The 11,571-nt window shown below is 40.1% G+C and overlaps 2 protein-coding genes across 2 annotated transcripts; both read right to left on the reverse strand.

The window, feature by feature from the left end:
• Window positions 1-3,196: 3,196 nt before the first annotated feature.
• On the reverse strand, window positions 3,197-5,917 carry LOC110864329 (geraniol 8-hydroxylase). The gene is made up of 2 exons (XM_022113380.2): window positions 5,007-5,917; window positions 3,197-3,960 (listed from the first exon to the last, which is right to left on the reverse strand). The coding sequence occupies exons 1-2, from the start codon at window positions 5,880-5,882 to the stop codon at window positions 3,349-3,351; spliced, it is 1,488 nt and encodes a 495-aa protein (XP_021969072.1). The 5' UTR covers window positions 5,883-5,917; the 3' UTR covers window positions 3,197-3,348.
• A 1,355-nt stretch (window positions 5,918-7,272) lies between these two features.
• On the reverse strand, window positions 7,273-8,301 carry LOC110866053. Its single transcript, XM_022115407.1, has one exon. It carries the CDS (start codon window positions 8,299-8,301, stop codon window positions 7,273-7,275), a length of 1,029 nt encoding a protein of 342 aa, XP_021971099.1.
• Between the last annotated feature and the right edge of the window lie 3,270 nt (window positions 8,302-11,571).

The following is an 11,571-nucleotide window of genomic DNA, read 5'->3' on the forward strand; positions in this document are numbered from 1 at the left end:
ACTGATCTGACCGAGTGGGAAAACCATCTCATTGCAAAATCCAGACAAGGGATAGTCGACTGGCTCGAGTCTCGCCTTGTCTTCTTCATCCAATTGGTTAAAACACTGCTCATAAATGATGTCAGCTGTACTTCCTAGATCAATGAATATGTACTCCGTTTCATAATGGCCGATGATACCGGTAATGACGCCGGGTCGTGTGGCGCGAGGACCGCCGCGCACTACCGGAAAGATGGCCTGTTGCTCTTGCCATGCATGCTCATAGGGGCGCTTGCCCTTCTCTTTTGCGCTATATCTCGGTCCGTTGACCATGTGAGTCTCTAAGCGTCGGACTTTCTTGTGATTTCCTTCATCGTGGCGCTGGAGCTGGCGAGTTTCTTTGCGCACATTCTTTACCAAGTGGCTTAGCTTACCACTTTTAAGCGCTCTCTCGATCTCTTGGCGCAAACTATAGTAGTCATCAGTTAAATGCCCTGAGTCTTTGTGAAAATCACAATACAAGTTGGGGTCTTGCCCCTTCTTGTTTGTCATAGGCCTGGGAGCCTTGAAATCGTGGTTCTCCGTCATCAATACCTCTTTTGGCGTTTTTATGAGCGGAGTCCAGTGCTTGTCACGATTATCATCTTTGACTGCTTTCTTGTAACCGATTCGATCAATTGTTTCGCGCGCGTCCTCTCTATAGCGCGGCCTTTCATCATGACCTCTTGATCTCCCAGACTTCCAATCATTGCCCTTGTATCTGTTGCGCCTGTTGTTGTCGCGCGTGTTCCCTCTGGAGAATCGGTCTTCAGAGTGATAACTTTTGTTCCCAGCGAGTGATTCTTCGGTTTGCGCGACAAGTTTTGCGGCTTCCATGAGTTTATCCCATTCTTTTGGCATTCCGTCTTTGCCTGTGATAGTTCTGATGAGACTATCACAGCGAATGGCTTTCTTGAAATGACAACGCATGAGTTGTTCGCTTACGCCGCCTATCTCCAAACATTCCTTGTTAAAACGGGTGATGAAGTCCTCCAGACCTTCACCATCCCTTCGCCAGATATCTTCTACTTCAGCAGTATCGCGCTGGTTGCGTCGTTGTTGGCTGAAGTAGCTCAAAAACTGTGTCTTGAAATCTACCCATGATTTGATCTTCCCTGGTGGGAGGCTGTCGAACCAGGCGCGAGCAGCCCTGGTAAGAGTTTGAATAAACAAGTGACACCACATAGGCATGTTCCAACCTCCCATGCAACCTACACTTGTGAACGTTTTGACGTGATCATCAGGATCAGTCAATCCATTGAACTTTCCGACAGTCGGAGGTAACTTTTCTCGTGAAAGCGGCGCGAGTGCGATTTTCGGGATGAACTTGGAATGTTCCGCAGCTTCCGCTGGTCTGTATGCCAGGCGGAAATCTCTCTCAGCTTCTTCTGTGTACCCGATGTGCTGTCTCGGCTTGAAGTACTCGTGGTTTTTCGGCAAGCGGTTAAAGACTGACGAACCCTCGTCATCTACCCAAGTTGGATCGTTCGGGTCTGTCTCTTCCCATTCGTTGTTCATGTTGCGCAGCGTGAGCCGGCTGTGAACAGGGCCTCGTTGAAGGGTTGACGGATAGTCGTAATAACTATCCGTTTCCCCTCTTCTGTCGCACGTGTCGTGTACGCTCAAACGTCTGGTAGGGGGAGGCCTGTTTATTCTGCCTTGGAGATTGGGCGGTGGGGGCATCTGGCGCGCCCCTTGACTTGGGGGAGTCACCAAGGACGGTTCTGCCGTCAAAACTGCTTGCTGCGCAATCAGCGACTGGTACGCTGCATTGATAGTGGCGATGTTCTTGGCATACCATGAGGCTGGAGTCTCGCCTTCTGGTAGCCCTAATAATGCCGAAACATTCTGCGGCGGTGTTGGGTTCGAAGGCCCTTCTCCATTATTTCCTGGGGTGACCGTCTGAGTGATGCGGGTGATACTCCCGCGCGGGCTCCCAGTATTGGTTACTTCGACTTCAGCAATTTCTTTGATTTGGGCTTGGAAGTTTTGGATTCCCTCACCCAACGCCGCGTTAGAGTTGGCTCCGAAGCCGAACTCTGGAACGATTCCTTGACCAGCCATGATCGAAGGAAGAAAAAATGTCAAAGGCTCAAATAAAAGAAGATGAGGATGGTTATAGAAAAAACCGGTGGGCGCCAATGAAGAAACACTGAACTAATTATGGGGACTAATCAGTTTGGTTTATGTTTCTACCATAATGGTTAATCTTCTTAGGAATATTTGAGCTCCGACTTGAGGTTTAATCCTGCAAAACAAAACACCGTTACTCGTTAAGAGGGGAATGTGGGGGTTTCCCTCTTAACCGGGCTCCGGCGTGAGAATAAGCGACTGCTTTGGGTGGATAATTAAGTGTTAAGAGTGAGAGTAGAGGGAATCGAATGTTTAACCTGTGGAATGAGGTCTCTATTTATAGCCGGAGAGGTGTAAGAGGATATGGGCTGATGGGCCTTGGGCCGGAAATGGACAACACAACGGATGTGCTCTTTGTCTCACTAGTGTCGACCGTTTAGTGGCTTCTAGAAGTTCTTCGGTGCTGGCGCACCTTGATTGGAGCCACGTGTCGTTGTTGTCGGCCCTGCTGCTCTTCTGCCATCAGCAGACAAGTGGAGATCGTGGGACAGATGTCTCCGTCCCCTGATTGGTGCCACGTAGGCGTCCTTACGTACTTCTCGTCAGACGATCGTGGCGCACGATTGACCAGAGCCTGCTGGACGCTCATTGCCTCTTTTCACTGCCCCTTGTACCTTGTGTACCACTGGAGGCAGCCTTGCGCTGCCTTCCTATGCGGTTCCTGTTGAGCATCTAACTAACCCGCGCGGGTTAGTATGCCCATGTGCTCTTTTAGTATGCTAAGTGTTGATATCGGGACTTCTTGTGGGCGAGACCTCACGCGACGTAGAGCAGAAAGTGGTGTATCTCACGCGAGACTCTTAGTAGGAAGTTTATTAAGATAAGGAGTATGGTCCCACGCGCAACCTTGATGGAGGTTTGCGCGGCTTTTTGGGACCATACCCCTTCAGTGACCTAATTAGAACACTCTTGAAACTTGGTTACTATTGTACAAAGTTAACCCTTTATTAATTCTTTTCAATACTCCATGTTATATAAACATGTATAGCAACAAAACATTACGTGGAATTAGGTCATATCATAAAGATGAACGACACACAAACCGTTAATCTATAGAGAAGATACACAATTTAAAATAGTATATAAATGCTTACAATTTAAAGCCACACCTATCATTTATTTTGTATAATGTCTCAAAACAATAACAATGGTAATTATTAGCACTAATTAATAACAAGCGAATGCAAGCTTTATGTTTTATGCACTTTGTATGACTGGTGCAGGGGTAGCAACTAGAGGTGTTGCTCTAAGCAATGTAAGGCCAAAAATGTCATTCATGTCCATATCTTCTCTAGCATGAGGCAACTTCCAGTCATAGTGATAAACAAATGATGCCACCATTAAACTAACCACCCTATGAGCCAAGGGTATTCCGGGACACATCCTTCGACCTGATCCAAATGGTATAAATTCAAAATTTTGACCCTTGTAGTCGAGCTCATTTTCTAGAAATCTCTTTGGATTGAACATTGTTGGGTTTTCCCAATACTTAGGGTCACGCGCCATGGCCCATGCATTCACCAAAATTTGTGTGTTTCTTGGCACAATATATTCACCTAGTTTAACTTCACATTCAGTTTTATGAGGTACTAATAAAGGCACAGATAGATGAAGTCGCATTGTTTCTTTGATGACAGCATGAAGATAAGGCAAGTCAAGGATTTTGGCTTCTTGAATTTTTCCATCTTTCCCCACTGTCGTGGAGACTTCTTCGCGAACTCTTGAGAACATGTTAGGGTTGAGTAACAATTCCGTCATTGCCCATTCTGTTGTGTTCGAACTTGTTTCGGTTCCAGCTAGAAACAAATCCTACAATTGTATAAAATATTATTAACCCAATTTCTTAACATTAGCCAATTTTGCAAGAAATATATATTTTACACTTCATCCGATTAGAAAATTACATGATCTGTACTTTTACGATATTTTTGTTTTAGAAACGCATAGCAAAGAATTTACTTTTAACTAGACCCCTCCCAAGAAAATAAGAATTAATGCCCCTGAATCATACCAGTTGTCATTCAAGACTCTGAAGTATTGAGAAAAACATTTATTTTGTTCAGTTATAATAAATCATCAATATATTACATTTACATGATTATTAATATTAAAGTATCAATATAAATTATAATTATAAAAAAGTCAAAACTTACATTCAAGGTCGTTTTCAGAACATAGATTCGGTTTAAAAAGTCATCAGTAATTTTATTGTTTCTTCAAGACTTTGAACTATTGACAAACTAATTAACCTAGAGAGTTTGGACTATGGTTTTAAACAATTTTATGAATCGACGCTGTTACGTCACTATATAAATGTTATTTATTAGAGATGAAAAAATATTTTCACATATTTTTTTCTGTTTAATTAATTTCGGAATATGTATATTAATAAGTACATTAGTTTTCTAGATTCCAATTCCAATAATATACTTAAATAACACGTATGGGAAATAAAAAGTGCATAACTTTTTTTTTGAAAGGAAAAAGTGCATACGTAACTTAACATTATGAATTCCGTCATGTGCTATCATTTATGATAATAACACGTACGTCAAACTTTCAATACATGTGTAACTATAACTTTTATTATAAAATTTATAATTACTAATATTTATAATATTATTACTTTTTATGGTAACAATTATTACATATGTATGTGTGTGTCTATGTACATGGTTTAGTACTTTAGTTGCATGTATACTACTGATCATTTTTAGTCTAATATATACCATAGTAAACTATTATTGTAAAAGATTATTTAATGTAACTAATTAAACTAGCCTAATTTCTTCTCAAAATGAAATTTTGTATGTATGATAATAAATAAATAAAGGTAAAAGAGGGTATTAATTTACCACAAGTAAAATCTTGATGTGTTTGAAGTTAAACTCGGCTTCATTAGCTTCACTATAATCCAGCAATGAATCCAACATATCACCAAACCTCGGAAGCTTGGACTCTCGATGCTTTAACCTCTCGCTTATGAAGCCTTCTGTCACCTTATCGAACCAATCATAAGCCGCCTTCGCCTGGCGCCGTATGTTCTGCGGGTCCAAGGGTTTCAACACCGGAAATATGTCCGCTATGTTAAACTTCCCATCAACTTCCATCAATGTCTTCACGGCTGTTTTAAACCCCCCAATATCATCAGACTCGTAGCTTGTCACGTTTTGTGACACACAAGTGTTGGACATCTGGTTGAGCGCGACCGCGAATGCCAACTTTCCTATGTCCACGCCCGCCTTCTTGCGCCCGGACTCATTAAGGAAGTCCAACATCCCCTCCACCACGTTTTGTCTAAGATCGCGAAGCGTGTCGAGTTTGTGTTGGTGTGTGAGGTACGTGTTGAGGGCTTTTCTAATGGTTCGCCATTCATCGTTTGCTGGAATCCATAGCACGGCCGCATCATGGTCGGCTAAGGCTGTGACCGCGTCTGGGACAATACGGCCTGAGCACGCCTCGTCATTGCGTTGGAGGATTTCTCTAGCGGCTTCGGGTGTGGAGGCAACCACGCTAGTGATGCTACCCAAGCGGATGGTCATAAGTGGACCGTGTTTTTTGGAGAGTTTGGCTAGGGACTCGTGTGGTTTTGGGCCAAGGTCAAGGAGGTTTCCGATGATCGGGAGGCCGCTAGGGCCGGGTGGCATCTTCCGGTTACGGTGGAGGTGGATGCCGTGAAGGAGGAAGAAGAAAAATACAATGGAGGAGAGTACTAGATATAAAAGTTCCATTTTTGTTGTTTGTTTGTTTTGTGTGAGTCCAAAGGTAACGGTCGTGTCTATTTATAGAGGAACCGCATACTATTGTGTTGAGTTAGAAAAAAATAACCAGGAGTTTGGTTAGTGTAATAAAAGGAAATAAATACATGTTTTGAGAAAGGAAAAATTACGAAATTGTCTTTTGACCAACATGGTTTTCAATTTTATCATTCTCATGCGTGCTTGAAAGGACCTCTGAGCACGAGAGTGGTCAGTCAAAATGAGAGTAGTCTGCCGAAAATAGGAGTGGTCTGCCAAAATGGGAGTGGTATGCCGACGCACGGGAGTTAGAAAACTAATAATACAATTAATTATGATGAAAATGAAAGACAAAGAGAGAAGATAATACAAACACCCGACACACAGTTTAATGAATTTTGTCAATACTTTGTAACTTATTATTATTAGTTTTTTTTAGGGGTGTAAACGAGCCAAGCCGAGCCCGAGCTCGAGCTTGACCAGGCTCGAGCTCGAGCTCGTTTAACATATGAAAGCTCGAGCTCGAGCTCGGCTGGATTCGAGCTTTATTTCTAAAGCTCGAGCTCGGCTCGAAGGTATTTTTTCAAGCTTGAGATCGGCTCTGGCTCGACTCGTTTAGTATTTATTAATTAATTTATATTAATCATAATTATTATTATACATATAATTTAGTTGTTCTTTTATATTTATATAAATGGTAATTATATAAATATATGTTTAATATATTAATAAAAAATATATAAACAGAAAGCTCGATTAGGCTCGCGAGCCGGCTCGAGCTCGAGCTCGGGCTCGTTTACTAAACGAGCTTGTTTTTAGGCTCGGGCTCGAGCTCGAGCTCGTTTAAGCTCGGCTCGTTCGAGCTTTTTTTCGAGTCGAGCTCGAGTAGCTCGGCTCGTTTGCACCCCTAGGGTTTTTTTGTTTTTTATCAGAAGTTGTATTGCGATGATAGTAACTTATTATTATTAGTTTTTTTTTTAATTATTGAGTTCAAAAGATCACCAGGAGTTTGGTTTGAATCATCGACCGCCTTTATTTTGCTGATTCATTACTAATTCAACATTCATATTTTGTTTGTTTCACCTTCCATATTTTGTTAACATTAAAAATCTACACCAAAATATTAGCTTCATGTTTCATTTTTGTAATTTTGAAAATTGTTAGAAGGTTGAACTGATGAAGAATCAGTAGTTTAATGATATATGCATTTATGAGACCAATAGGGTGTGGTTGGGTTTTGGTTAGTGGTGCAAAATTCCACCCATGTTCTTTTTTTTTTTTTTTTTTTTTTAACGGCAACTCACTTTATATATGAATATAAAGAGCCAGCAAGAAACTGGGAGAAAACAAAACAAACAAAACGGGAAACACAATCAGAAACAAACTACATCTCTAGAATATCAAACGAACTCCAATTCTCCCAACTCGGAACCTTAAGCTTGGATCTGATGTTTAACCAGCAGAAAACGTCCTCTTGAATACTCTCCACCGTCTTCAAAATCGGAATAAACCGATTATTAAAAACCTTCTCGTTTCTAACAAGCCAAATCCTCCAAACAGTTCCTAAAACAATGGAATGAATGACTTTTTTCCAAATCTTGCCACCTGGTTGATTTTTGAAGAATGAGATAAGGTCGTTCAGCTTCTTTATATCCGCAGGAAAGGAGACACGGATCCAGGCCATAATGTTCCACCACACACATTTCGACCACAAGCAAGAAACGAACAGGTGGTCAGAGTCTTCTTTCTCCAACCCGCATCTTGGGCATAAACCATCCGCAAGAGGAACGCCCCTATGAATAAGGCCTGTTTTCGTCGCCACTTTGCCAAGACAGGCCCTCCACAACAAAACCTTAACTTTTGGGGGGGCCCAAGAGTTCCAAACGCAGCTTTGGTCGCTGTTAGCAGCTGGATCACGAGCCCGATCCAGGTCCGTACGGACCACTTTGACAGAAAAGGACCCTTCCGGGTCAGATCTCCACCGCCATCTATCCCCTTCATACACCAGATTCTCCGCAATGTTGATGCCAGCTTTAGACATTGTCCCATCAACTGAAACCACATCCTTCCAAACTCCCGTAATAGCCTTTCTTAGCGGAATGAATTGGGGAGCACTAATTGAATCTCTGCCCTTATGAATAGCTGCCACCGTCGATGCCCATAGCTGAAGCGGATTACTTTTGAACCTCCACCACCACTTCGAAAGCATTGCAGTGTTAAAATCTTGAATGCTCCCGACTCCCAATCCTCCGCCTTTTCTGGATTTCAATATAAGGTCCCACCGGATCCATCTTATCTTGTGACCCGAAGAATTCTTCCCCCATAGGAATTCCCTCCTGATTTTCTCAATTTTATTGATCACACATTTAGGGGCGGCGAATAAAGACAGAAAATAAGACGGAAGACTCCCCATTACAGATTTAACTAGGGTCAACCGGCCAGCGAAAGAAAGATGGGACACTTTCCATCTCGATAGTCTAGCCGAGAGTCTCTCCAAAATCGGTCTCCAAAACTTTCACGTTTCATATTTACCCCAATCGGGATGCCCAAGTAAGAAAAAGGGAAAGAACCAACCTCGCATTGCACCAACTTCGCAAGCCGATCCACCTCGGAGTCACAAATCCCAATACCATACAACTTGCTTTTTTGTTTATTCACTTTGAGACCTGAGACCAGATTAAGCCATCTCAAAATGCGGTTAAGAGCCAAAATATTATTATCCGACCACTCCCCGAGGAAAAGAACATCGTCTGCATAGCAAAGATGAGTGATGATAGGACCTCCGTTAGGAAGTTGCACACAATGAAACAATCCCAAGTTGGATGCCCTTCTCATGAACAGATTCACGACTTCCATAGCTATAATGAATAGGAAAGGGGATAACGGGTCCCCTTGACGAAGGCCACGCTTATAATTGAATTCTTTTGTCGGGGAACCATTGACAAGGACCGATGAATTCAAAGAAATTAGGGGTTAGGGGTGGTTATCAATGATCACTCACTCATCACTCACAACACTCAATCAAGTTTCGTCATGTCATCAACTATTATTTTATCATCACAACTTTTTTTAGTGGTAATGATCATCACTCACCACCACACCCCACAATTTCCCCTCAACCAAAAATTGCCCTCACAACATCAAAAGTATCACGCGTTTAAAACATCACGGACTATGCATCATCACGCGTGTTGGATGATGGTGGCGGTGGTCTTGAAAATTCTCCACTCGTGGAACTTGCTCCATCACGGACAAAATGTTGTCCACCCCCAGTCCCCTTATGGACATTCACAATCTCTCTCAGTTGGGTGAGAAAATGAAGAAAATTGTTCAAGGGCTTGTGATGATTTCATGTTGGTGCATTTGGAAATGAATGAACGAGCTGATCTTCAAACAGATAAATCGAAGTGTGCAAGACATTTTAGGAGAAATAAAATCAAGGGGGTTCGGGTGGGTCAAAAACATATCCTCTTGTAAATATATTAGATGGGAGGAGTGGTGTAGATATCCGTTGTATATGTTGTAATTTGTTGTCCTTTGCCCGCTTGGGTTGGGGGTTTGTTTCTGTTTGGCCTTTTGTCCGTTTGGGTCGAAGCTGGTTTTAATGAAGTTTTATTTAAAAAAAAACTTAAAGTTTTATAAAAAAACAAAAATAAAAAAAATATGACCCATGCAAGTTGCCTAACATCATAATGCACACATTTACTAGTCTTTCATTAATATCTTTTGTCTCCTTCTCTATGCAGGTCCAATAATATATATTTATCTCCAAGTTCAAGACTTCCAGTCATCTCCATGATGAAAAGGGAAAAAGTATAGCCACCGGTTTGAATATGAATATTCAAGACTGGTCATGATGGTACGACAAAAGCGTTGTTGAGAAAAGTGTAATTTACGTATATGATCATGTCTAACAAAAAGGATTACTAGTGTTGAGTCTAGTTGGAATAATATAGGATTTTGGACAAGCAACTTCGTCCTAAGTGCTAACTGAAAAAATAATTGTACTGGACATTTGATCACCCGTATGATTATAGTCTTTCTTTGAAATAAATATGTACCTTTTATATTTTAAGGACCACGATTTATTTTTTATGTAATATAATGCTATACAATAATATAAAAGTGATACTTTTTTCACCTTTTTTTTCCTACTCTCATACTTTCTTTGTTTAAGACCCTCTTTTAATCAACCACTCAATACTTAAATCAATAGCTTTTCAATTTATTAAGAATGTCTTTTTTTTTTCGATAATTCTTCTTTTTAAGTGAAAATTGATTTTTTTAACAAGATTTTATTCCAGTCCAGTGGGATGTGAGGTTTAAAGATGGCGGCCAATATACATAGAACATTGTATGAGTCATATATTACTTTTATATAGTCAATGGTGTTAAGTTTGTTTGATGATGACGTCATACGGGTCATATACCCTATAAGACTAGTATACAATTTTATTTTATTTTTAAAGAATACCAATATTTATAAGAATATAATACATTGTAATAAAACTAAATAAATTTAAGTATTATTATAGAAAACTATGTTGGAACTAAATAACCATATACTATTCTTTGTGAAATAATAGTTTTTTTTTTTTTTTTAAGAGAAGTAAACATTCGCAACACTTTATTATAATAGTAAAGAAATAATAATTTTTTATAATAAAAATAAAAATTTTTATTAACGGAACTAAACAAACGTTGGGTATTTCTTTGTAAAAGACTGATTTTGTTTTTAATAAAAATACGCAACTGTATCATAGTAATAAAAGTACGCAATAATATCATAGTTCATACATAAAAGTAAGCACTATGAGAAAAATAATAGAATATATGTTTTCTCGAAGAGCTACACAACTCGATGGGTTTATACGATTTACAAATGAGGTTCTATTGTTCTAATTATGGGATCTACAAACGAGACTGAAAGTTACAAGTCACAAATACTAATTTGAAAAAGTCGCATATATGTTGGAAAACTTGATTTTATATGAGTCATATATAATTTCGTAAAGTCCGAAAAATAGGGGTGGTGTCTGTATCTCACAAAGGTATTTAAAGGGTATATGTATCCGAGCTCCCATAAGGCTTTCCTCCATGGTCTCACGCCCCTGCCAGGTGGACTTGGAGGTGGCGTGAACCAGCGTTAAACATCATCGGACGAGGCATGAAAGGCAGTTTAAAACGGGGTGGCGTTGGGCTGCACACGGACGGGAGTTGTGGTTGTGGGGCCCTTTGTCTCTGATTGGGAGTGTGAAGAAGGATTAGTTCCATTTTTGGCAAGCGGTCGTGGTTTTTTTTTTCTGTCGAACTTTCGATCAAAAGTGTGAAGAATACAAGCAACACGTTTTAATTTAGAATTTTCCAAATACCCTTTAAGTTAAAATATATTTACATATCAAACCTTATGATTTATTTTAAGTTAACTTATAACCTAAATTTATAAATTCTATTTTTCTTGTTTTTTTAAAAGATGATATGAAAACTAGTGAAACCATAGAAAGTGATAGTGAAAAAAGTGAGTGAAAGTGGTGTGGTAATATGACACTTAGTTTATGACGTGACAGTGATGTGAAATGAAAAATAATAAAGGGTCATACTATTTGGACACCTTGTCCTCTTAAATCGACAACCTCTATATGAATCGTATAGCTCTATACAACTCGCATAAGGTAATTACAAT

Source organism: Helianthus annuus, chromosome 6 (assembly GCF_002127325.2).
Source record: "Helianthus annuus cultivar XRQ/B chromosome 6, HanXRQr2.0-SUNRISE, whole genome shotgun sequence".
NCBI classification, from domain to species: domain Eukaryota; kingdom Viridiplantae; phylum Streptophyta; class Magnoliopsida; order Asterales; family Asteraceae; genus Helianthus; species Helianthus annuus.

Coding starts and splice junctions, on each gene's coding strand:
- LOC110866053 (XM_022115407.1), bottom strand. CDS start 8,301: ATGGGGAGTCTTCCGTCTTATTTTCTGTCTTTATTCGCCGCCCCTAAA.
- LOC110864329 (XM_022113380.2), bottom strand. CDS start 5,882: ATGGAACTTTTATATCTAGTACTCTCCTCCATTGTATTTTTCTTCTTC. Junction 3,961..5,006: donor ACATCAAGATTTTACTTGTG/GTAAATTAATAC, acceptor ATACAATTGTAG/GATTTGTTTCTAGCTGGAAC.